The following is a 27,906-nucleotide window of genomic DNA, read 5'->3' on the forward strand; positions in this document are numbered from 1 at the left end:
CCCACGAGCAGCTGAATGCACGGTGCTTCCATCAGTCTATAATGGAGAAGAGCCTCATCATCTAGGGGCTGCCTGAGGCCCACACCACACTATGCAACTTGTTTTTTACACACCAAATACTTTCTAAGCTGGATCGAGACAGACTTGCTTTGGCTGTCTCTCCAAGCAACACTGTCTTTTGCTTATAAATCCAGCTGGCAGGAAATAATTTCTAAAGTGTATAAATTAGTTTTGGCTTTGCGTACACCAACCGTTAATTTCTGTGTCTGCATTATTTAATGTAGAGCTTGGATGAAATATGTCCCTGTAGTTCTTGAAAAGATTGAGTTACTTATGGACTTCCAGGGCAATTGAGGAAATGACTAACTACGCAATGGAACAAAAATACACATAACATGGTGTGAATCCTTGCTCTGCAATCTTGGCTTCAGACACGCTGCAGTTGCAGCCTGCATCTCCACTGCCAGATGACATGCATGTTCTGCAAATAAAAGACACCATTATCTATGCTATGACTATGGGAGGGATAAGTGGGGAAAGTCTTCCCAGTGGAACAGCTAAAACAACACATGTCTTCCAAACACGTTAACCCGAGGAAGTTAGGCTTGCTGTGTTTGAAGCCATGTCAGCTTATGACTTCTAGCACATTAAACCGACACTATCAGTTTCACCATTAATAGAAGACAGGCTCAGTTTACCTTTCAATACATTGTCTCAGGGCAGCAGAGAAGCTCAAAGAGCAGCCAAAAGATATGTAGATCCCAAGCTTTCAAGTTTTAAAAGCAGAATATTGGACAAGGGTAGTGAGGTGCATTGTTGGCAAACTAGATCTGCACTTAGCTGAAAGGTATTTTAGCAAGATGTGAGATTTTGGGTGATTATTTGGGACACTTAAAATAATGCAAGTTTATTAGTGCTGTTGGCAATGTATATGCTCCAGAAACCCGCCCTCAGTGCTAACCTGAAGTCACTGAGGGGTGCAGTGGGCCCCTCACTGTTGGAGGGCCCTGCCACAGTCTTCCTCATTACTAAGGCTATACCCTACACCAGCAGCACTGGAGCGAGTGATAGAGATCGTGCATGTTTCTTGCTTTGGAAAACACATGCAGTTTTTCAGCTCCTGCTGCGCTAGTGCCAGACTCCTGCCTCTCCCAGCACAAACAGCTTGTGTTTAATTTCCTTTGGGGTAAAGCTCTAACCCTTTCTAACCATCTAGAGGAAATTCTAGTGTTTTCGAAGTTCCTAGTGGGATTCTGGTGCACTTGCCCTAGTGCCCGGGAGAGTCACAAACAGGCAGTACAAGTCCTCTGTGTTGCGAGCCTTCAGTTTAGATTAAAGCTCTATCTATTCCCTGGGCCAAAAGGCACAGAATGACTCAAGGAAAACTGCATTTGTCTCTGTGCACAGCAATGAATTTCATGGAAAATTAGTCTCAGAATCAATACAGAGTTGGAAGTACAACACTGCCTTACATGCCCATGGGCTTTCAGTACCATGCTACAGAAGATGTGGTTTCTTGTTTTGTGAATTGCTGAAAGGCTTTAAGAGTTTTGTGATTTTGCTGCTCATCAGTGTGTGACTGTAGCACAAATGACCCCAGTAAGGTTCTGCAGAAGTGTACGGAGCACAGCTTTTTCCATGCCTAGTCCCTTATTCCTATTCTGTAACAAGAGCCTATTCCAGTCCCATGAGCCCTCTCTAGTTTAATATCTTTTCTGTCCTGCTGTATGTACCTGCTAATCCACCCCTCTAACACGTGCCTGTACTTCAAATCTATATCTCAAACGGGCTCCTTATCAATGAAAACCAGTCACAGGGAGGGCAAGATTGTAACTTTAAAATGTAGACACACATATGAGGAGTTACTAAAGTAAAATCTCTCCACTGTTCAGTTCTTGTCTTGAGAGAACACCCACGCCCAATCTATGCCATTACCCTTTCTCATATTTTTCGATGGGGTAATTTTATTCATTCTAGACTTCTAGCAATTATTTGAAGCGTTTGGGAAAAAAAAATGACTTGCATAAATACTCACATGAGGTCTTTAACCACTAAATGCAAAATCATTTTCAGCTTTAATTTTAGACCTGAAATTCAGCTGGACCTGTTCAGGAGGTCCCCTGCAATTAATGAATCTCCAAATCTACTCCAGTGAAGCTTGCCAGTTTCAACAGAGCTTGTAGGGTTTTTTTGATAATATGAAATTTGTAATTCTGTGAAGGCCAGGAATATTACCATACAAAAGAGGCTTCATAGTTAAAAGAATGAGTAAGGTTTCCAAATCAAATTCTTCAAAATGGATGGGTGCCCAGGTGCTCTTCCCTCTCCTAGCCAATCTCCCAGAGTCTCAAGAAGCAAAATCCCAATGAAGACTCTAAAATAAGCTTTTAGAGGCAAGGAAAATGTGTAAAACACTAGCTCAGAAGCACTACAGAAAACGCCTGCGCTGTGCAAAGTTTCACGTTACCAGGTTGATGTTATTGGCTTCTATATGCTGGAGCACGAAGGTGGCAAGGAGCTGAGTGTCCCAGTGAAGAGCAGGATTGTCCGGAAAATCTCTGAAAATAAAAAGCTGAATTAGACATCTCAGTGCTGACAACTTTATAAAGGGTATGCAAGAAAAGAGAGATCCTTTTACTGGAGGCTGAAATTAAGATAAAAGTACTGACCATATAAAATCCCTAAACCTTATTAGAGGTCTTACAAGCTTGTGTGTTTTGGGGAAAATGGGTATTGGAAGGGAATCAGCAACTCCAACATATTCCTCATAGATTTTCTAGGCTTTTTCTTGCTTCTTACTACCAAATTAGTTTTTCTAGCTGCTTTTCTTTAAGCAACTTTTCATTTTTTCCAGTGATTCTTGTTCTCTGTTCATCCCAATTATTTTTTTTTCTCTCTTCGGAGAAAGGAAATAACTAACAGCTCTTTATTTAAAAGCCTTAAAAGATCATTTTCCCAAAAGACTTTCCAGCCATATTCTATTGGTGAATTACATATGAAAAATAACAAACTCCTGCTCTAATTTATACAGGAATAACCCATTAATGTCAACAAGAGGATGAACAGCCATAATTATAGCACACAGACTGGACACTAATCCTTCATCTGTTTTCTATGCTTTGCATACTAAGTGTTCTGTGACTCAACACTATCTGGTATTTCAGATTGAAGGTTCCTATGGGCAGTGACCATGAGCCAAATGCAAAATAAAAAGCAAAAGAGCTATCCCATATTTACCTTGACACGACTGAGAGCTAAATATGAGCTCCCCCACAGTCATTTTGTATGAGTGGGCCAAGTAAACATTGCTTTTGCAATGTTAAAAAAGAAAATAAAAGGTTATTAGTAAGAACAAGATTACATGCAGTTGCTAAAGACCAATAATGACATGTTAAACTGGCCTTTTTCTCAGATAGTCTGGTTATTGCTATGAAACAGTTTAGCAGGCAAGTGACTCCCCAGCCTTGTCCTCAGAGCCCCGGGTTCTGAACCGATGCTGTAGAGAGCAGGGGCGCCGCTTCCCAACGCGCTGCCTCCCAGGACAACACGGATGGTAACTCCTGCAGGACGATGACAGGAAAAGTCTCCTCGGCACTTTCCAAAGCCAAGCTCAGCCTGGTCTTCATGAGAGATCTTCTGGCCACCCATTTTCCCTCTCCTGCTAACTGTAGTAGAAGGAAGCGCCTAGAGCACACACCGATCACCTGCATTTCAACCATCGTGCTCTGCATGGTCCTGCTCAGCACAGGTTGAAGCAACGAACTGGCAGCAGCCTCAGCAGCTACGGAAGCTGAACGAACTTGCATCCAATCTGCACAAAACAGAAGATCCCATGTTGAAAGACAAAGTGGCCCCAAAGAGTTACAAGTCCCACTGTTTCACAGGAGACTTCATATGGAGCATAATTTTTAAATGTGCCCCAACTAAAATTATTCTGAGCAACCTGCACACTCAGCGGGGTCTAAGTGCAAGTCTTAGAGAGCTTCAGTTGTTTGAATGGCAGCTTTGAGCTTGTGTCAGGCCTTAATCTGATAAAATTAAAGTGCCAAATTAATCTAGAAGGGATTCTCTGCTGGCTGCTTGAAAGTAAATACCATTGCCCGGCCTGCACAGCAGTGAAATGGACCTGTGAAGGAAGTGGAGAGTCCCATTACAACAGCAGGGATGCTCCAACACCAAAATCTCAGGGGAAAAGAATGAGGATTGGAATTTATGATGTCCAGGAGGCTGTTAGAGTCATAGCCACCGCACTCAGCTTTATTGGGCTGTTTCCAAAAAGGCTGCTGGGTAGTGGAGCAGGTTTTAACTAGTTTAGACAGATAAAGATCACCCCTGTTCAATGGAAATGAACAGCTGGAGGCAATGGTTTAGAATCCCTGGAAACAAAACAATCCGAAGGCATGAGCAAATTAACTCCATGAACACTGAACTGATTAGCAGGAGTATTCTGCAAAAGTTCCCCTTTCTCCCCATTTACTGCTGCTCACAGAGAGACCAGCCTTAACTCCCAGTAAGGCAAAGGAATCTTTTTCCTTGCACAGACTTTGTCAGGCACCAAAGACGGAGAAGCTGATCCCGCAAGCCAGACACCATCTTCTTAAGCACATTCACAACGTTGGTGGACATGACGGGCCACCAACATTCAGTAATGGGGCCCGGATAAGGATGAAGGTGACTAAGAAAACCAAGCTGTTACACAGTGCGCACAAAGGCATTTTTAAAGGACATCTCTACATCTGCTAGGAACTCTGTAGGCACATATAAAACTTGAAAATTGCTGTACTTCACAAGATGACCTATTTAGTGCACATCTTCTGAGTATTTTTCAAACCAGTGCTCACCAAACCCAAGAAGTCCACTGACCTCCCCAACAATTCAGATAGGCTGCATCCATTTGTTTGTAACTCCAAGGCTTGGGATCAAAAACCAGTTGGTATTTAAATGGTTAATTCCACACTCTGCCTTTCTGGCTAAGGCTAGTAATGCCTCTGAGCTCAAGGTCGAAGGGCTGAGATAAAGGACGATAAAGGAGTGAAAATTAGCACATTCCCTGGAGCAGCTTGGAGCTTGTCCAGGAGACACCTGTCCCCAAGGCCGCCCTGTCTCCTCCGCCCCAGGGAGCTCCTTGTGGCTGTCGGTCACTGTAACAGAACAAGGGGGAAATCCTGCCTGGATGGAGCCCTTGGTGGCCAGGAACACAGAGATTCATGGCAGGGGCAATACAAAATTTTTAATAAAATAAGAAAGCTCGGGGAATTTGCAGCTGTGTCTGGAAACTACGGACCAAGGTGGGATGGAAAGGAGAATTTTTGTGCAAGTTAATCCAAAATTTGGCCTTCTGCAGATGCTGTCCAGCAGTTACAGCTGCCTAAATCAAAGAAGTCCAAGTCTCATCTTGATGCCATCTCCTGTCCAGGCTCCTCTCTCTCCTGCTACGGGCTGTGCAGTACAGCTCCTCTTCTGCCTCAGCCTTGCCCAGTAAAACCCTGTGCCAGCAGCATCTCCTGCCAATAGTGTAGACTGTTTTGTGGGGTCATCTTTCTAGGAATGTCTAAGGCTCAGGATGGCACCATTCCTTTCCTCTGGAAGAATTCGAGTGTGTCCAAGGCAGGTTTGAAAACCTTCACACGTGTATAGCCAAGTTATACCCTCTTACATGATATACTACTCGGTCCCTGGCCAACTTTCCATTACTCATCTTCTACCGATCCTTTAGCAACCACCAGTGCATTTATACGTCCAATCTTCTTTCAAAGCCTTCCAAGGAATTTATTTGGCTCCTGAACTAAGCTCCTGTGACCGCTCTTAAAGGTTAGATTAAACTAAACAGTTAGACTATGCAAAGTCCAATAACTTCACAAATGGGTTATCCTATGTGGGATACATGAAGTTAGAATAATCCTGGATCTGCCCCTCTGGAAAGCTGTGGGGTCCGTATGAGCCAGTTCCTCTTCCCATGTGACAGACACCCTGGTAGGGTCTGGCAGGCACCCCCTCTGCCTTGACATAAAGTGTTTGGGGGTGGCAATGAGGGAGCAGAGTGGCAATAGAGTTCCTCCTGGAAGATACTTATTCCCCATCTCTATTAAAAATATTCTGAGACACCAGAGCAAATCTTGCAAGGCAGTAATGTGATTTTCCATTCCGGTATACACCAAAAGGGTAAAGATGAAAGTGCTTTCCAAGTCCCTTTTTATCTTGCAGCGTGACCGTAATCAATCCATGGCTAGGGACCAGGAAACATTTCTGCATAATTTCTCCTCCTCCCCGCACTGAATGGTTTTGCATTAAATCAGCACAAAGGTCAGTAGCTCGATGGTGGTTTACATAGGAAACAGGTGAAGGGCTGTGCAAGAGGCTTCCAGCCGAGCACAGTGACCACAATGTGTGTGCTGGAACACAGCACGCCCTTTGTATAGACTTAACTGCATAAACTGAACATCTGGGGATCAAAAAGCAAAGGAACCCACAGAATCCCGCGGCGTGAGTTGACACTTAGTGAAAAAGCCATGTGATAACTAGAGGCAATCACTGACCTTTATAGCACAGCATCAAAGTAATTGAAAGAAAAAGAGTAAACAGAAATTACTGCATCTGCCCTAAAGTAGAGCAGAGAGTTTTTATTTTTGAGATGATGCTAAGATAAATTAAGACAGGCTAGCCCTAGATCTTGAAGCAGAGTCTCTAAATCCTGAAATTAATGACTATAAATTTATATTTGCATAATGGCCAAAAACAGACAGAAGGGAAAGACTGCTAGACTGCATGTGTATCTCACACTCAGATGAAAACAGCACTCTTAGACAAATGGCCAGCACCTCTGAACACCATGTTATACAGAGAACAGATGCCATGTGCTAACTGGAGTGAAGTAATCAACAGTTTGGGAGAGACATGGAATAAACCACAGTGCTAAGTGGGAAATGATCAATTGAAAAGCCACCTAAAACAGAAAAGCCAATTCTGAGATTTTTAGCACACAACAAATATCTCCCCTCTCCCCTTCCCCCAAAATGAACAGGCAGAAGGGACATAATCCTCTTCTCCCATCCCTAGCTTTTGCAATGTGTAAGTTTATGACTACTTTATACACATTTCAAAGGTAAATTAAGTAAGTCTAGATGCCTAAAACACAGGCAAGCGCTGACATCACTAATGTGGCCACACTTGGCACCAGTCCTGGTAAAGGGAAGCAGCGCAGGGAGCTCTCCCCATGCTGCCTCCTCCGCAGCCCAGACAAGCCGTGCACGCTGCTCCTCTGCTCCAGTAACAGCCCCGTGATAGACAGCATCCCAACCACCCCACAGCTCCCCAAAGGCAAAAGGCAATTAGATCTCTGGAGAACAAACCCTCTGACCTGGGCATGACTGTGCGTTTCTCTTAGAGAAATAAACATCCTTTGAGTTTAAATTCAAAGGAATTATTACAGAACACGAGACTGCTTGTTTGCAAAGACCTATGCGAACGTCCCTGTACTCATTTATTTTGTAATGAATTATTGATGATTTCTCAGCAGAGTTGATGCCTATTCACAGAGATGACACAATTGCTTATCGTAATTTGAAATCTGGTATTCATTTGACGTCTGTGCCTCAGCACCGTGTTGATAAATTACAGCACAAAGCTCTGCAGGAACAAGTTCATATTCAGTGTCTTAAAACAAAAACAATGGATGGTGCCTTTCAAGAACAGAAAAGAACAGAAATTACCATGGCTAAAACTACTTTACAAAAGTAACTTTGAAAAACTAGTTTGAAGATTGCACTGTGGCCATAGGACAGAAGACAGAATCCAGCTTAGCTAATTCTGAGCTGATCACCTCTTTGGTCACAGCTTTCCAGTCTTTCACTCCTCATGCCTGTGAAATGAAAATAATTATATGCTCACAGCTATGTAAAGAACTCTGACATCCTTGTAAGAGAAGTGTTATGTCTGTTCTTTGATTTCTAGATCTAGATCTAAAGCACATGTTTGGCAATCTCAGCTACTGGGAGCTCCCCAAACCTGCCTTTTACTCCCTGCATCGTCTCCCCATGGAGCAGTGACTCAGGTTCCAGAGCTTAGTCCTGATTTAAAGGCCTGCATAAAGTTCCAGAATGAAGAACGCAGCGAGCAGCTCTGCTGCTGTGGTGCAGAGGAGCGCTACGACTAGGATAAGGTCCTGCAGCGGCCAGAACTTCTGCAGCACTGACGCGAAAGAGCGAACAAACTCCCAGTGGCATCACGAACTGCTTTGCTTTCAGCTGCAAACAGGAGGAACCATCCTTGGGACATTCTTCTTTTCCTAGCAAAAACACAGCGATATTTAAAGTTTAGATTTCTCCACACTCTCCAGTGCACACAGAAAGCTGAGACATCTGGGGGAAATGTCATCCCAGCTACACAGACCCTCTCTGCCAAGCTGCACACCAGGAATTTGGGTGCGTCACCTGAGGGGCCCTTGCTCTGCTCACACAGTGGCCAGGTGTCACCATGCGACACTGCAGCACAGTCCCACTGTAGGGACATGACTTCTAGCAGCGTCACACTTGCAGAAAATGAGATTTTGGGCTGACAGCTCTGCAGCTTTGTTGGATGCTCACTGCTGCACAGACCTCATGCATGGCTGACGCGGCTGGCACATGGCGCTGCCCTAACACTGTGCTGCAAACACAGAACCTGCAGGTGCAGAAACCTGAGCCGGGAGTCTCCTGCGCAAGTGCCACACTCGGAGCATGACATGTTGTTCCTGTGCTGCTGGAACGTGCTCAGGCACCGGCGTGAAGAACATCCCACCAGAACCCAGCAGTCGGCACCGCTGATTGATCAACTGCACAAGGCAGCGGCGCCACACACCTCCGCATCGTGGACAGCTTAGAATTCATCTGAGAGGGACAAGAGGGACATTATTTCATTCAGTTCAGTCTGCACGGAGAAACCCTAGCTTCAGCATTCATAAGTGGAAGTCTGCAGGACGTAGCTGCAAGGACCACGCCGTGCCAAGGAGCGCACCAGGGACCCCACAATGCTGGCAGCAGGAAGCAAAGCAGGCTGAAGTCGCTGGAGACAAGGCAGCCATGGAAATCCATCCCCTCCCCTTCCACCCGCAGCTGGGTGCCGTGTTCCATCCTACGTTCCCCACGTCTGGGGTTGATCTGCCTTCCTTTAGCATGTACGCTCTATGCGACGCCAAGGCCAGTCACGGTCCTTCGTCCCTGTGTCACCAGAGGCAGGATGAGCCTCCGTTCCGAGTGCCCCCACATCTCCCACATCAGCGACACGTCCCCGGCAGCCGCCCCTTGGCTCCTTTGCAGCACGACCTGCGGCTGCCAGCACTGCAGACTGCCAAGAGTGACCTGCAAAGCGTGGGCCGAGAAGCCTCCCTTTCATTTTACATGAACTTCATTCTGCAGCATCTGCCGGGGGCCACCACAGCCCTCGCTGAAAGCATCAGTTGGAGGCCAGGCTTAGTGGAGTAGCTCTCAGCCTCACGAGAGCTGAGGCTGCCATGCAGAATTATTAGTCAGCACTTGCTCCCCTGGCCCACTGCAGCGTGGTTTGGGCAGCCGACAGGAGTGCAGTGTGGGATTAAGTCAATTCTGTTCACATTTCAGACAGCTGTTCAGGAAAATAGATCATTAAGGTCCCGCTTTGTTCAGAGAGTGTTGCTAATCTTGGGAAAACAAGAATTCACTGACATTTTCTTGCATGTTGTTGGTACAGTGTATTTCTGGCATCTGTCCCAAATGACTGGCATCACTGGCAAGTAACAGATCTATTAGCATCATCCGACCATCTCATCTACAGACTTATAACAGGAGAAGCATCTTCAAACAACCGGCTGCCTGGCAGCTCGGAGCACAACTGCTGGGCTGAGGCGCGCTCCGTGGAAGCCTGTGCGGAGTGTATGGACTACAGCGGCTGCGGATCCAGGGGGAATTTTGCTCCACATTCCTAAAACAATCTGCTCTTGTCTCTGTCAGCTCCAAAAAGAGGAATGAACAGTTCTGAAAACAAAAAATGGTGAACTCACCTCATCAAGAGCTAGCTCCTTGGACCCAACATTCCCCACCTCTGCGTGTCTATTGACACTCCTAGAGTAACAGAAAGTACAGACCGCACTTCTCCAAAAGGGCCATCTTTACTCGAAGAAATGAACATTATGTGGCATGGTCAGGCAGTTCCCAGAATAGCTCATAGCAGGCCTCACTTCCCTGTTATTATTATTGGCTTTGGTCTAGCAATGCACCCACGACCCCACAGTGTGGGCTGTCCTCAGAGAGAACAAAAAGTTCAGTGAACTCATAACCAAAACTTACGTTTTACATTTGAAATACAAATCACTGGCAAAGCCAGGACTGAGAGGAGCCTGGCACAGGGAGGGCAGGCTGCAGTTGGGACCTGCGGGCGCCCTGGCAGCGCTGCGGTGCGCGGGGGAACGCGAACGCAGAGCGTTCTCAGCGGGTTGTCAGTACAACGCTGGCACACGAAGCTCCTGACACACATCACAACGTGCCCAGGAATCTGCAGGCTGCATATTTCATTAGTACCGTCAAATCATTTCCCTTCCTATGACAGCTTGTATCAATGTCAAACGTTTACCTAACTGCGAGCCTGATGCCACAAACATTACGCACATGCAAAGCTTCTTCTCGTGCAAACAATCCTCTTGCAGGCGCTCTCTTGCCAGCCCCATCTAGGCGGACGCCCCAGGTAAATGATGACACGAGCGAGGCTGAGGCCAGGTCCTGCCGTGCGCACGGGGCAGATCCGCGTCACCTCCCCGGCAGCCCGGCGAGCCCAGGACACAGCCCGCCGGGGCTACGCAGCAAGCAGAGCGCAACGCAGCGACCTTTGCTGTTCTGCCTCCCTCTCCTTCCCGCTGATTTAATGGGAACGTTATGCAAGGGCTTCGCTATAGCAACGGCGCTGCTGCTCTGCAGTAACCCGGCGGCGCGCGGCCGCCGCGGCCGCTGAACCTTGGCCCACTCGCGAGCCTCCCCGCTGGCACCGCGCGCCCGCCTGTTTACACGCGTCACGTGGCGCGGCCGGAGCGACGCTCCCGGCAGCCAGCGGCATCGCAAGGCCCCGGCCAAGGTTGCCAAGGGCTAGGGATGATTAGCCCCCATGCCGCAGCGGCTGGGGCCCAGGAGAAAGCAAGCGCGGGGAGAGCGGGGCTTCCGCAGCAGAAACCCCGCGGGGTGGAAATTGTAAAGGTTTAAAATAAAGGAAAAAAACGTCTTTTTCTCCTTGGGGCGCTGGGAGGACGATTCCTACGCAAGCCCGGCAGCAGCGCGGCAGTCCCGTGCTCGGAGTCCCCGGCAAACAGCAGGAGGCACCGGGACCCCGCGGGTACGGGGCAGGTCACTCCACAAGCTCCTTCCTCACACGGTTCTTATATCCTCAGCGCACGATTCGGTAAGAAAAGCCTGCAGATTACCAACGTGCACCCGAGCAAGACGACTAATCCGTCAGCATTTCCCAGCGTTGATGTCCACACAGTAACACTGATGCATCAGGCGGCCCCGCTAGGCTGGTAGCAGTTGCCCTTGTACTGGTGGGACTCGTTGCATTTTCTGGTTTCCAGGTAGGAACCCCAAACTTACTCCCACTGTACTCAATGCAATAGCATCAGTTCTGCAAACCCCTCACCTCTTCTCCACACAAATGAAACCTCTGCCTGCCAGTGCTTTATCTTGCTATATATTTTTTTCTTTTTTCAAAGACAAACTCTGCACCAGCCATGGCATCCCATTGTGTGTCTACTCATGAGAATAAGAGAAATGCGGAGTATTTGGCTTATGAAAGAGAAATACAGGAGAAAAAAAAATGTAATGATGCTACTGTTTAAATAAGAGAGACTATAATTTATTGCAGATGTGACCCCTCCTTCTAAAGATCTTGCTGATGCAATGTAATGACACAAAGTAGAGATGGACTTTATGCATCCAAATTAGATAATGAACTATGCCCTTTTATCCCTTGCCATTTTGTACCCCAAAATGAGCACAAATTGCTCGTTGCTTCTCAAGCATTTTTGCTAGTCCTCTCAGTGCTCAGAAGACTTCAGACCTGATTTACAAGAGGATATTCCTCCTTAAACTACGGACAGAATTAACACCTACACACTTATTAAAAATCAGTTAAAGTTTAACTTGTGAAGAAGAGAAAACAGCACATAACTCCTCCAAAAAAAAAGTTTTAGTCACAAAAAACTATGAAGTAAATACGTGTGTGGAAGGGAAGCTATATAATGAATTGAATGACTGCGATGCAAATAATTGTGGAGAAACAGACTGCAACCCACTGAAGGGAGAGGGTATTGAAATGAGTGTCTATGGCACATGCAGCTGGAATGGGATAGTTAATATGTGACTTGTTAACAGCGGGAGCAGGACTTGGCATGGACCTGGAAGGAAACAGTTTTAATTTAATGCTCCAGTAGGTACAGAAGGATTCAGGACAATAAAGGCTTCATCCCATTTCAGTTTCTAAAGACCTATTCCAGTTTTCTGCTCTGCTGTCAAAAGTACATTTTTATTCTTTTATACAAATCTGATTGAAGAAGCTGTGGGAAGGAAAGATGCTTAAAATGTCCAGCAAAGCATTCGTATCTCCTGTACCTGGTCTCTCCTTCAATACTATGTACAATTAAACCTGTTTACCCTAAAGGATGCCTCTCTCTATCTTTCTCTCTCTGTACATTAATGCAGCTGTGGAGATTATCTGATACACTAAAATAAGTGGTCCCCAGATGTAATCATAAGGAAGCTGCAGAAGGGCATTTTCAGCAAGAATCCCGACAGTAGAACCTGCTTCCAGTTACCTCTTAGGTCTGACTCGTTCTCCTGGGGGAAGCAGCATAGTATTTTGCAAGAGATTTGAGTTATGTGTGGCTATCGGTCCAAAATGTCACTCCTTGTCCCTACAGTAATTATACTGAATGCTCATTGGAGACATTTTAGATTTTGAAATAAATAGAATCAGTACAGACATCACTTGACTGCACTGTCACACAGCATGAATAAAATACTCTGATAGATACTCTGGCTCGTAGTCAGTGGGGATTTGGTATCGCTATGCAAATTTCATTTTAAATAATACAGCCTTGGTTTAAAAATCTAATTTATGTCTGTCCTTTTTCTACTGTTGCTACAAGTAACTCCTAGGATTCCTCAGACAGCAAGTTGGATATGTACCTCTATCATGCAGCAAAAAGGAAAATATAAGAAAAAAAAACACATTTCAGAAAAGAGGTATACAACTGTAAAACCATAATACTGAATAGGAATCAAGGGAGCAGATGTTGCATGCAAAATTACTCAACACATTTTTAAGAGCTAACTTCAAATCACCTGCATTTCTTTTATGCATTTCTCAGACCATCCCTCTTTGAGTGCTGCACCATGAACTTTAACACAGCAAGGCTGTCTCCTGGACTCTTTACTTGGCTCTGCTGTTTACACATCCTTTAGAAGATGTCACAAAATGACTGCCAGACTTCTAAACACGGTCACTTCCTTCGCTGTCCAAAACAAAGGTTGTTTCAGTTCACTGCTAAGGCGCTGAAGCATGTGCAGATCTCAGCTGATCACAGAGAGCCTGTAACACCCTGAGGCAGGAGAAACTGTCAACACAGCTGTCCCCATGCGAGGGAAAATCTCCTGCTGGGCAATCTCTAAATCAGGATGGAAACATCTTCTGAAATGGATTAGGGGCAAGGACAAGGACTGTAAATAGGCCAGGCAGCTAAGAAAGTTTGCAGGGTGTGATTAAAGGAGTTTCTATTGAGCTGTTAGAGGAGCACCTTGACCTCGGTGCTGTTTCGCAAGTGTAAGTATTCCCTTTTTTTCCTGTCACCTGTTGCTGGCAGAATTATATGTGAATGAGCAGCTTCTGTGCCCACCTTGCATTAGACACACAGCACCTGCACTATATAAATACTATATAAATACACATACAAGGGAGCGGGGGGCAGAGACCCGCACGGCCGTCCCTGCGAGGACACGGGCTGGCCCAAGGGGATGGGAAACCCGGGCAGAAATTCCGTGGCTTCCCGGAGCTCCACACGTCGACTCGTCACACAGGACACTGCAGCACAAGGGCAGCCTGTGCCCCGCGCGGGTCTGCAGCCGCCGAGCGAGACCGTCTCCTGCGTTCAAATCCCGCCGGTTAAACATTCCCAAATCAATTACTGTTAATGTAGATCATTTTAAGGCTAAACTTGTCTGGACTACATCATTTAAACATTAATTTCTGCAGGTTTGCTTCTCTAAGCTCTCTCACCTTTTTTTTTTTCTTTTTAATTAATTTTCTGGTCATTTGTGGCTTAGAAAACAATTGGTTCAGTATATATCTACTCCCACATCTGGGCTTTCTTTAAACAATGTCAAAAAAAGATGAATCTTCTCCTACATAATACTTTATTGCTTCCTAGGTCCATGATTTGGTATTTTAATCATAACTAGAGGCTCACACACTCACATCTCAGCTTGTAAAGTACACTGTATAAGAAAAAAAAAAAAAAAAAAGTACTTGAAAGCCTGCCCAGGCATCCAATATCTTATCACAAAAGCCTAAAATTTTCTTTTGCTCTGAGTCACTAATAAAAATCTGCCTCATGGAGCATTTGAAGGAGAAAATTAAAAAATGAAAAGAAAAACAGGCACCATAAAGCCAGAATCTCTAAGCCCTGCTGAAAAGACCAGCGAGAATCACTGCATTCCTAGGTCTTGTCTCTCCCAGGCTCCTCAACTGGCTGGTGATGATCTCGGACCGGATAAAAGCAACTTCCTCAGTGGCAAAGGCTGCGGCGAGCGCCCAACGTAGCCGTGATCCTTGCGCTGATGAACAGCTCTTTCCTTGCTGAGAAACTCACAGATGCAGCAATGAATCCAGCACATCCAAATAGCCAAAATTCCTACCTGTTTTGCATCCGGTACAGGACACCCAGGTTTAAATCCACACATTTTAGAGAGTCTTCTAGGGATTTCTCTAAAGCATCTCAGTGGCTGAGCACAGAATTCAATTTTTCCAGTTTATTGCATTAGGAAGCAGGGAGCAATGTGTTTCTTCTCCACTAAATAAATTTTTACTCATGGTTTGTGCAATTTTGAGTTGAAATGGAAGCCTGAACTCAAAGTCATTAATATGACTTTATAATTGCTTTTAATAACTGGCTAAAACTATATTAAATTTAAAAGAAATATATGGAAAAATTACCAAATCAAAATTCTAAAAATGAACAGATCTAGTAAAGAAACTTAGTAACTGTAGGCTAAGGAGTTAAAGTAGTTGTTTTGGATCACATGAGCTCCTCAAACATCTAACCCACTGGCCATCTCAGTCTTTCACACCTGTTTTTATTCCCAAACCGCAGGGGGAAAAGGAACTTTCCTTCCTCCTCCGTTTTGAATGAGTTTCTCAATCCTGAATTACCTAGTTTCTGAATTAGGTAAAATAAACCAACTAAAATGGAGTTGTTGTTCACTGAGCTGGGTTTGGCTTAAAATAAAGCAATCGTGGCTCTTATTTCCATGCTCAGGTTACTGAATACACTGTCTCCACCCATAATCACCTCAACCCTTTCAACTGTTTAAGTGTTTGCAGGCACACATGAAGAAGAGGAAACAACTGAAAGATGTAGCCCTGGCAGATTGGACTGGGACCTAAAATGACGTTCATTCTCCTGGCCCGATATAGAACTGATCCACCTGCCTTTGCCCTTAGGTTCTGCAAGGGCACAAAAAGAGCCCTTGGACATTATCTTTCCCTTACAGAAGTGAAGCATGTGAACTCGCTCATACGGATTCAGTATTTGCCCTTGAACTGGTGTGGGCTGCATTTGGCACTCTGCTCTTAGATCAATATATAACCCAGGCGTAATCTTATCTGGCAGGAACAGGGATATTGGGGGAAGGGGGGAGGAATGCAGCCTGTAGAGGTGAGGAGAGCAGCTTTTCTAAATGTTAATGGGTTAAGAATAGAAAGGTCAAATGCCTGCGTTATCAGAAGGGCCCCATGTGCAAACAGCCACCAAGTCCCAGCAATCAGAGAACAAGCTGGGAATAAATGTCAGGAGTTAGTTACTGTGGCTGTAAACAGCAATAGCAGAATTGGGAAGACTCCCAAAACTTGTTGAGCTAATACAGGTCAGTGGGAAGGTCCAATTGCCAAGACTGGCTGGGGATCCCTCAGGTGTTAGAGCTGCTGCGGAGCCAGAGATCACTGGTGAGTTGAGAGCAAGTCCCAGCAAGGATGCTGTGGAAAGATACTGAGTCAACAGAATTAGCCACTGTAGGAGGGGGTATCAAACACGTTAAATATCAAGGTCTTGGGCTAGCAGAACACTGCTCTAGAATGCTCTAACAAGATTCATTCCCCTGGAATGAGGATATGTGAAGACGGAGATAAAAAATGCCCCCTACCTCCCCGTTGATAGAGAGAACACTAAATAGAGCAGCAGCTGTATGTAGACTCTGTACAGAGGGGCTGCAAAGCTTCAGCTCAACTTATGGTACTTCTTGGAGCATAATGTGTAAAGGATTGGCATGGAAAAGGAGACGAAAAGAAATTTCCCTTAAATACTAATACATTTTTAGACCTATTCCAATTAATCTTCTTATTTGCATCCAAGAAAAGAGGCCAAAATTTGAATCATATTGGACAGTAATCTCACAAATACACGCAATCAGTTTGAAGCAGTGACAGAATATACCAACACGCATTTGCATGGAAATTTACTCTGTTCTGAATTATAGTGCATGGGACCTATGTCCTTGCTTCACTAGTGCTTTCAATCTAGCACCTTTTGTCTGCACTATATTGTCATTAAAATGAGTCAAGCAAATGATTGCCATTCTCAGACAAGATCCCTAGTGGAGCAGCTATGTTTGAGAGGAGGTTGCTGCTGCCTATCTCCTGGTGCAGGGATTGCCCCTGGAAATGACTATCTGAGTTTGGGAAACAGATACGGGGTAGTTACCTGGCACAATTCCCTCTTCCCTGGGGAACAAAGAGCACCATTCTTGTCAGCCTGTTCCCAGCTGTAAACAACTATCAAAGCATAACTGGTTAATTACCAGTTAAAACACCAAGGAGTAGTAACTACAAATAAAGCAAGACTAAATATATTTTATACCACAGAAAGGGATAAACAAGGTTTGTGTTCTTAGCTCAGAGATCATATTCTAACCATTAAATAGCTACTTTCCTTGGTAAAGAGAAGGATACATTTAAAAACCAAAAAGAAATATACCCATATGAAATCATTGTTCTCTGAAAGATTATTTTAGTTTAGGGCCCTCGTGTTTGTTCCACAAAGTGACTGCTCTGCAGTTAGCTGCACTGAGCTCTAACCCCAGCCATAGGAGGGAACATCATAACCTACTTAAATTTTCAGGCTGCATCCTTTATGCAGCACAGCTCCCAAATGGGCACAAATGGCTTATTTTGTACACCAGCATTACACTCAGCATCTGTTTATCCAGCAGTCTGCTGCAAGCATCTGTTCACTCACTGATGCATATGCAGGGCTCTTCTGCCTTACCAAGCTCCCTTTCCGTCTAGAAACTTTAGAGTTAATTCATTTGAAATAGCACAAATATACAACAGCAGGCGTTTTTCACAGATGCGTGGCATTACTGAGCGCTATTGACAGTTGTTGTTTCCTCCCAGAAGCTAACATATTTTCAGTGATGGTTGCGGTACGCTAATGATTTGTGATCCTTTATGAACTCCTTTGGGGCACAAAAAGCCTCTACAAAAACACAGGATTTTACCCTTGTTATTTACAGCAAGAATGACCAGCCTTCTTGACCTAACGTGCCACATCCCCAAATCTTCCTATGACTGACATATGGAACCCAAAATAGACTAGCCAGGAAATCTTTTCCACCTCTTATTTCTTCCGCTAACAATAAAATTCCAAAGTTAACTATAGGGAGTAAGGAATACGGCACAAGCCTTCCAGCAACTTAGTGGTATTTTATTAATCATTACTTCAAATCTGAGTGAAAGAATTCTTCATCCCTGGGTGAAGCAACGGAGATTCTCCTACAGCTCCTTCTGTTTTGATTACGTAGAAGGCAATTTCCAAAACGCTGCCTGGGCTCGAATGTTTTATCGTGTCCATGTGTTTGTGTCCGTGTGTTTGTCTGCTACCCGTCCTCCCTAACCCTGACACACACTGTTGTCCTCTTGCCTCTCAGTCGCAGGTGCCAACAGTGGAAGGGCACAACAGCATGAGAGAAGTTCAGCTTCCTTCATTCCCTGTTTAACACGTGCACATTTCAAAGGATGATTATACGAGCACATTTCTTGCAGATGAAACTGTTTAAAGATTCAAAGGCATTGAACGACTAAAGGGTGCAGCCTAGCAGGACATCAAAAGCATATTCAGGAGAGACTGCGCACAGATTTCTGACCGGTATTCAATAACACTGTTATTTCTATGCTGTCATCCTTTTGAAGCATTTGGTATTATGCTCTTTGGTTTAAACCCAAGAATAGCATTTGAATTTTTACCATAATAAACTTCCTCAACACACTTTGCATTTTCATTATTCTGTTCATGTTAGCCGCAAGGATATTTTCCTCCCTAAATGTCCAATCTGCAGGGTATGGTTGTGAAACTCCATTATTTCCAGGAATTGCTGGCAACCTACTGCTGTCTGTTCTCAGTATTGCCTGTATTTTCCTTGTTCAGCTTTAAAAGCCAAACTTGGTTTGCAAAAATGTCTGGATCTCGATGCCAGAACTGAATGAAGACTAAAACAGGACAGAATTAGATGTTTTTATTATACTGAAAAGCCATTAAATCACATTAAAGGCTGTAAAACAACAAGAGTATAAAATTGAAAATAGATGTTCAGCCTTAAATCCTAGCACTCAGAAATTTTCCTAGACATACAAACAGATTTTCTAAGCTCTATCGCCCTTACCTAATCCCTGTGATCTAAACAAAATAGGGCTTTCTGAAGTTATAAACACTTGGATTTTTATTGATCAGTAAGGTGAAAAATACACTGTAAAGAAAAGTTGAGAAATGATTCCAAATGTTCTTTGCCAGGACCAAGATCAGAATCTCACCACGTCCAAACGAAAAACAAACAGTGCTACAGGTTAGCACTGTAGAACAACCATCAGTAGAGGCAGGGTGAAAAGAATGAAAATCTCTGCGATTTTGAAGACACTTGACTGAGTCTTTTCAGTCGCAGTGGCTGGAAAGATCCCTGCCCTATTGTTCTTCCTCTCCAAAATCTTGGACTTCAGTGTGGGCTCCTGTGTCACTCCTGACAGACAGCTCTAACAGTCCAGCTAACAAACTCATGATTGCCTGTGTTTCTATCACTAGATATTCTCTTGCATTCGATTTGGGAAAGCCATAATGCGATGTTTGAGGCCTGCTTTCTGGGAAGAGGAAATCGACCATACACAGTGTCAACCGAGTTCATTCCTAAATGCAAACCACATTGGGCTGTCGAGCACGATAATAAAAACCTGCTGACCTAGTTTCCTGCAGAACAAAATCCTCTGTCTTCCCTCCTACCATTTCAAACCTAAATCAGATCTCCTTCTTTGAAGAAGGAAATTAACCCTTTGGCCAGAAAGGAAAACCCTAACAATGAGCCTTAGCACTTACACAGCATTTCACACCATTAAAATAGTATGCAAATAACTAGCCCATTCCTGCAGCACTGCGGAAAGGCAGGATTATTACAGGGAGAAAGTGAGACACACAGATAAGGTCAGAGAGCTTAGCAGAGTTCAGCAGAGAACTTAACATTTCTCTTCCTTCAAAAGGATTTTGAAGTGTGAAGCCCCATTGCTTTGTAACTGCTTTGCCTGGTAACGGCTCTACATCCTATCTGTGCAAATATGAAACCTTCATTCATCGTGTGGCAAAAGAATAATTGCACAGCTCTGCTTTTTGCAACACTGTTCTATCAGACCACTCAAGAAAGGCTATTGTTCTTCTTAAATTTTGCAATGCCCACTTGCAAATCCATTTCTGGTATATGAGAGCTGATGATATTTGCTCCAACTGTTTGGTGAAAGCATTCACTTTTAATGGATTTATTTCCTCAATGATGCAATGTTTCATTTAAAGGGATGCCTGGAGGAACTCGAGAATGGACACAGACTGCAAAAACAACAGGCCATGTCACAACAAACTCAGCCAAAAAGTACAGATGGGAATTCTCTTGCTGTGGGATGCTTCAAAAAAAAAAAAGGTCCTGGATCACCCTGCTGCAAAGACTAACACCCACTGCAGTCAGTCAGGAGCATTTAGGGAATCTTAGAGTCTACACTGCTGAGAGCACCTTTGCTAGTTCATACCGTGATGCTGTCAACTGGATGAGCTTTTAATCTTGAGCTTCAAGTTTGAGCAGTTTTTTACTACGGGAAATAGTGGAGCTAACACTCGCTACATGTAACTGCTATAGAGTTTTGTAAGGTGTCCTTTACAATGAGGTAGCCGAAGTGCAACCTGCAAGTGAAATTGCTTATGGAGCTCTGTCCTGCAGCCAGAACTCCCAGCATGGGTATAACTCAGCCTGCAGTGAATATAGTTTTGTCCTGCACTGCTCCGCTGAACTGAGGTGGCTGTACCCACATCCAGACAGCATGTGATGTCCCGGGACATGGGCCCTCTCCATCACCCCGCACCCCACTGGCACCTTCCTCTCCCACCAGATGCAGCACCCACGTTCCTAACAAGCTGCTAATGGAACCCTCCCTAAGGCAAAGCTGGGGAGCCTTTGCTTTGCAAATCAAGCAAATAGCCTAGTTCACTAGCAAAACACCAGAGGGAAGATTAAGACAGAAAAGTACAAACTAGTAGACAAGTTAGCAGTAACATTTCTCTGCTGAGGAAGGACTGTACCTCTCTATTTGTCAATCTGACAGGCAAACTGTGAAGAGTACAGGTTTGCAGAGCAAAGACAGCACTTGCAGTACTGCAGCTAGCACTGGCTCTTTCAGTACTCTGAAGGCAAAGAACAAAGAACCTGGAGCAGGTAGCCCTGCAAAGGATGCTGCAATTATATCTATTCTAGGGATGCTGCATTATCACAAGTAAACACCATAAAGGCTTCTCCTCTAACTTAGTACTGAGGTAGTAAAAAATCTGAGCTCTCACAGACTCACTACTAAAATGAGTCTGGATCAGAATGATCAGGGTCTAATCATTACATTAGACCTAAAACACCCCCTAAAATGATCAGGGTCAGAAATATAATGATGGAAAAAGAGCATCTTCTTATCCATCATATCTGGTCCCTGAGGGGTTAGGAGTTGTATATGCTTATTTTATTGACACAAACAAGTTTTAACTGTTAATGTCTTGCAGAGGAAGAGCAGGCTGAATGCTATTCTGGCTCACACATCATCTGCACTTCTAGCCAAGGCCCAGCCATACAACTTTTATTACTGGGAGGATGTCAGAGGCAAAAGACACAGCTGGATATGCAGATTGCAGACTGAGTTTTGCTGTGCTGGCAATTAGACAAACCAGCTTTTCATTTATATGTAAACAGAGCCAATTTGAACTGGAAGGTCATTAAGAAAAAACATATTTTATCCAACAGCCATTGTACAGTTGTTTTTCCAACTTTCTCTGTACTAGTATTTCTTAAAACAAGACTTTGGTCTTCTCTTGTTCACTGTTACAAGGCCAATTTCTGGTCCTACTGAAGTCAGTGCCCACACTCCTCCTGATTTTCATGGGACCAGAAGATGGTTCTGAGAAAAGAAAGAAATAAATCCAAGTTTCTACAGTTTCCAGTTCCACCAGCTATATGGGGTGCAGACTTCACACATAGGTTGCATAAAAACAAAGATTCTAAGTGTACATCAAGAAAGAAATTCCACCGAGTCTTTACATTTCTGAGGACAAGATCCGCAGTCCAAACATTGCTCCTCCTACTGTTACATGAGAAATAAAAAAAAATAAATTAGCCTGAGAGTGACTAATCTCATTTTATTACCCAGGAGTGAAGTCCATAAAACATATCTATTTTATTCATCCTGATTCTGCCTTTAAATAAAAGAGCTGGAAGGGTTCCCATTGAATATTTTGCAATTATTTTTAGGGGGAGAGGAATTTCTCAGGGATTTACGGCAGCCCCTGTCCCAAAGCCCCAGTGTTGATGACACCCTTGTGCAGCTCATCAACCCAACCTGAGCCAGCCAGTCGCTGAACGCTTCCCACCCATCCCTCCGGCGCCGCACGCACTTCCTTACTAACTGTCGGCAGCGGAGACGCCTTCCAGCTTCGGTGGGAATTCTGAAGATGAACTGACTGTATTGCTGGCACTCAGCGAGACACTGCACCATTGCATCTGAAGTGGCCCAAGCGCCTTCAACACAATGCCTTGGAATTAAAAATATGCTGTCCTTAACCACCCTAACACAGTCCTTGCTGCCAAGGCTCATCTATTGATTATTCCAACCATTTTTCCAGTGACTGTTTAACTAGCAAAATTAGATGAAGAGAACAAGAATAAGACTATAACTGTCTTTAATGTCATGAGGTCCTTGGAAACACTGAAATAACTTATCTTCCGGAGACCTGCCGGGGGAAATCCCTGCATCTACCGCCAGCTAAAGCGAGAAGGGAGACACACACGGGCTGCAAGGGCCACAAACACGAGGAGTCCTGACCTCCGAGAGAACTCAGGGGACTCTGCCCTTCACTAGACTGATCCCCAAAGGGAGTTCAACCAAGAGATGCTGCAAATGCCCGTTCTCAGCCCAGTAACTATGTGATCTGCAGAAAATTCAGTCCAATGCAGATGCAACTGGATAGTGTTTCCAAATGAGGCCATAGTCTCAGATTTCATAGCTCTAACTGACACACTCAGCATTTTATAATGTAGCTACAATTAAGGTAAGATTATGTGAACATGCAAAGAAACAACGCAGTTTTTGTGGACGAGGAGTTAACGCCCAAACCATTATTGTGAGAAGGGCTTTAAAATGGTATTGGGGTTTAGTCATGGAAAACTGCTTTAATCTAATGGCCATATCTTTCTATATTTTATTATATCTTTCCTGCTAGCACGAGGAGGAAAGCATTCCCAATATATTTTAAATGTCAACGCTGAATTTTAAGCTTTTCTTTGCTCCGGAGAAGATGCCTGTCTAACACATGCAGAACATTTTCAAAATGGCACTAAATAAGATAACACTGAAAAACACATGATTTCCGATATATTTCCCTGTTCCAGCGCATTTCCCTGTCCTCGGCCCCAACTAGCTTTCCCACCCTCCTGAAACAACCTGTGCTGATTACAGTGATGGTTCCTGGCCTGAATCAAACTTGCATCAGCTTACATCAAGATCGAGACAGCCACCTAAGGAACAAAGGCTCTTGAAATGGTAAAACACGTTTGTACTCAGCATGATTAGGAATAAGTTTTTCTGATTCACAAGAGGCAAGATGATTTCCTTGCAATACACACTTAATGTGCCACTGAATTTTACCCAAGACCTTCTAGCCCCAGAGATGTTACTTGATTTAAAAAAAATGCTGCAAAAATTAGAGAGATTTACAGCACTGGTGGGATAAGTAAATCTAGAGGAATTCTGGCATTTACTTCTGAATATGCAGCTCTGTTGCAATAAAGCATGGCAGCTATTTTATTGTATTTAGAGCTTGGCTTTTTAGAATCAGCAGGAAAATAAAATTCCAAACTATAATTCCATAAAGAAGTTAGAAAGACAGAAGGTAACTAATTACTATGACTTAAATTTGACTCAGACACTGGAAAAAGAAACCTCCTCATAGAGAATTAAATTTTAAAAGGTTCACACGATGCTGAAAGCTTAAATTATGAATATCATTAATACAGCCTCTGTGCTCTATTTTGAAGCCACGTCAGACAAAAGCAAAAATACATGAAGTTAATGGTGAAAAATCAGGCCACTAAGAATAGCAAGAGCTGACCTGGATTGCCAGGGAGCGGATTGCACTTTTTGGGGAGCTAGTTCTAGCTCCCCTGGCATTACACAGCGAGATGCAGAAACCTTCAGCTTCTACCGTTATTAATGACAGACTTCACTGGGGCCAGGATTTTCCCCCTCACTCTGGTGCCCTGAGTTCTCAGGCATATTGTGGTACATATTTCTACGATAGAGCTTGCATCTTCAGTGTTCATGCACTCAGCAGCCGGTATTCAAATCAATAAAGTCATCTACAGACCATCTAAGTAAATCTAAACGGAACTCACTCAATTGCATATATTCCTTAACCATCTGTATATGTGTTTTTAATTTCTAATCAAAAGCTTCACGATTTGAGTTACATATTTCATTCTTTAAAGGTCTGCATGTTTTTATATCTTTCTGATCATCACATCAGACACACAATATTTATTTAAAGATATATTTTTCCCATGACCTTACAGACTCACTTCCTTCCACCAGCTCCCCATGTCAGACAACTTCCTTGAAAGTCAAACATGAGGAAGTGCAATAAAATGTATTTACCTTGTAGGAGGGGAAAAAAACCCCAACCACAAAGAACCATCTATGAAACTTATGAAAACAGTGAATTTGAGCCTCTCTGCAGCCTCATAAAAAAAAAAATGGAGATAGCCCATGATTCTGCCTGGGCAGATGTCTTCTCTCCCGGGCATTGTCTAAGCAAAGCCCTTTTGGACTTGAGTGAAATTATAATAATAAAAAAGTGGAAGGAGTGGAATTTCCATGGAAACTTGGAAACAGATGTAACATTATTTGCAGAAAGCCTTTGTACTGTGAGTGGAAAGTTTTCTAGTTTACACAAATCCCAGCTATTATTATTATTATTTTTTTTGGACTACAAACTCAGGCCAAACATGGTTGGTCACATTAAAGATGCAAACAGTCAGTTTTCCTTTCTGTCCAGTATGGTCAGGATCAAAGTTGCAGAAGCTGCAGTAAAATGTGGCCTGATGTTTATCTTTTAATGAAATTAAAACAGATATTAGGAAAAAAAATAATTTGGGCTTCATTTTTGTTAATGGTAATCAGAAAGTGAAAATAGCTTTAAGGCTGGAATGTGGTTATGGTTTGGAACCATATTTGTGCAGAAGACCTGAGTTTTTTAAAGTGAGGGAACAAATACAGTAATTGCATTAAATATCTGCTGAAGATTCAGTGCAAAGTGGTTGTCTGAGACTAAGCTAATGCTGCTGCAGCAACCTTGGCTATACTTTATGTATCATTTAAGGCAAGGGGCTGATTAATGAGATTTTGGTCTAATTAATTTTTTGGTTCATGGTAGAACATAGATTTTATCACAGACTGACTAGCTGACTGCAGTTTTCTTTCTACAAGTCACACGTAACTCAAAATGCTGTGCTTGGCTTTAGACTTGCTTGGCCAAGTGTGACTGCAGAGCAAGCCTGTCCCACTGCTTTCAGACACATTTCCCCTTTTGCAGCTTGAAAATTTTACTCACTCAATTGTAGATTATGCAAAGAAAGAGGAAGCAGCATGACTCAGCTCCACACTACAATGGCTGGAGCAGATCCAGACCTAGCAATCCTTTGGGGTTTCCTTACCAAAATACAAATCTGCAGCTTGGATAATGTAAAGCATCCAGTGTTTGCATAAGAAATGTTAGATGGGCCGTGTGCCAGTTACAGTCCTTAAGCAATGTGCTATGCTACATCTTTATATAGATGGAAAATTTTCTAAAGAGTTAGGAGCAACAAAAGCCAAAGGGTTCTGATCTTAAACAATACCCATGGAAGACTGGGCAGTTCAGCTGAAGAGCTGAACTGCACTCCCAAGACAAATTTAATAGGAATCTAGTGGTAAGAAACAGATATTAACTTAGCAAGTCTCACGTGATGCCACACTGGCAAATATTTCTATATAATCTGTAAATTACAGAAATGAGGATTGGAGACAGTAGCAAAGCTACTGGCCTTAAGGAATTCAGGAACAAGAGTAAGATTCAGGAGCCTTGAGTTCCAGTGCTTTGTACAAACTACTGGAAAATACAGCTGTTTTAGAAAACCAGAGTCCTCTGAAAATTCTCTTATACCATTATCTCTTACACCATTTTGCTAAAACTCAATTCACAGATGTTTTTCACAAAGAGTACCCACATGACAAGTAAGCACAGAGCAAATAATGCATTGTAAATACACACCTAACTTTTCTGAGCAAAAGTCAGCACTTTGGCTATCTCAAAGCAATCTAAGACCTCAGAAATAAAGACCTCAAAATCTAAACCATTTCCTAGAATAACACTATATATTCTAATCCATGACCAAAATCTCTGGACAATAGGAAGGATCAGTCTTTTCAGGTACTATATCGACTGGAAGAAATCAGGTATAAGACACTTACATTAACTTTTGTTATGCTAGTAATAGAAGTAGGAAGGAGGCATTATCCAAACTTTTTCTCTGAAACAGTCCTCACTTTTCTATTAAAAAAGCCCAAGTATTACTTGCAAAAAGCTGTTCCCTGGACTGTGTATGATGGGGGATTATTGAGCAGTAGCAGGAAATTTGCATCACATATGAACCAACCACACATTGCGCTAGAGGATGAAAGACCAGGAGGCTTCTGGGGTTTGTGCTCTTTGTGTAAATTTAAAATGACGACGAGTTCATTTAGCAGCCTTTATGCTGTGCAAATCAAAGCGTATTTGTGTTCTTTTTTTTTTTTTCTTTATCCGTCCTCAACCATTTTGGGCGTTGTCATACGACTGTACTACAAAACACAAGGTTATTCAAAACCAGTTCTTCAGAAGCGAAGGGAAACATCTCCTTTCATTCTAAAGGAAAAAACAACTCCGATACAGTTTTCTTTTCTTAAGTGAGCCAAAACTTGGAGAGAGACTTAAGGCTAAAAAAAGCAAAGAACTCAAGAAGATTCATATTCTGGACTGTGGTTTCTGTTGCCTTAGCTCAAGGGAAAATATTTTCATGGGAAAAGGGCCTGCTTGGAGCCAGATTGTTTCAACTTTGACTTTTCTAGTTTGTGTGGCCTTAAATCAATCTGTTGCTATTAAAGGTAAAACTTTTAAAACAAAATCATTCTTTATAAATTTTGACAGTTGTTTACAATAGAAACAACCTCTTGTTCTGTGTTTCCTAGCAGTCAGTATTCAGTTCAGCTTCTGTCAGCCTCAGCTTTGAAGGACAGGGACCAGGCAATACAAGAGGCCCTTCCAATGTTACCTTCTGAGTTTCATTGATTCTGTGTTAAAATCTTCCCCTCAGAACAGAGTGTCTGAGTTAATCCCAAAACACAGAAGTTTTATCGCCCACCATCATATCTACACACAACTAGAGAAAACAATGTCACACCTCAAAACAAATAGAAATCTTGCATAGCTTAAATTGAAAGAATTTTACTGTCATCCCATTATGCACTGTTTTTAATACTCATTATGAACATACCACAATGAACAAATAATTCATTTTTTCTATAGCCAAAACTAATCCAGATCGTAAATGCAATGAAATCCCACAATGGCCCTGTCAAGAGTAGCACAAATCAGGATGAATGAATACAGGTCCACGACTTTAAGCATTTAACTGAAATATACTTTTAGATGAACCAAATTAATGTTATGTTTCATATGACAAAAGACTTCTGCTAATGCCTATACCTGATTCTAAACTATACATATATTTTAAATTACAGTTAATATTTATAGTAGACATCAGCGATCACAGTTACTTGGGCAGGAGTGTTAGAGTCAAGGGAAACACAACACCGTGTTTTGCCAGCAGTAGCCTCCTTTACAAGAAGAGAGAGGATGTTTTCTTTGTGTCAGATTATTCCATTAAAGCCAGTCAATGACTAGCTCACAGATGAAAAACTTGTTGGGAATTAACAACCCATGCAAACATATAAACAAACAAACCCCAAGCAACCCTAGTTTTAAATCTCCCTAAAATATATTATCAGCAATTT

At 43.2% G+C, this 27,906-nt stretch overlaps 1 protein-coding gene across 1 annotated transcript in view; it reads right to left on the reverse strand.

Annotated features, from left to right (window-relative positions):
• PIGL (phosphatidylinositol glycan anchor biosynthesis class L) overlaps positions 1–27,906 on the reverse strand; it is a 50,945-nt gene that overhangs the window by 17,588 nt on the left and 5,451 nt on the right. Inside the window, exon 3 of the mRNA XM_088533083.1 lies at positions 2,468–2,558. Within this exon, the coding sequence (XP_088389209.1) occupies positions 2,468–2,558 (91 nt within the window). The remainder of the gene's footprint in view (positions 1–2,467; positions 2,559–27,906) is intronic.

Source organism: Tinamus guttatus, unplaced genomic scaffold (genome assembly GCF_059628265.1).
Source record: "Tinamus guttatus ecotype Peru unplaced genomic scaffold, ASM5962826v1 Tinamus_guttatus_pri_ptg000480l, whole genome shotgun sequence".
In the NCBI taxonomy this organism is placed as follows: Eukaryota; Metazoa; Chordata; class Aves; order Tinamiformes; family Tinamidae; genus Tinamus; species Tinamus guttatus.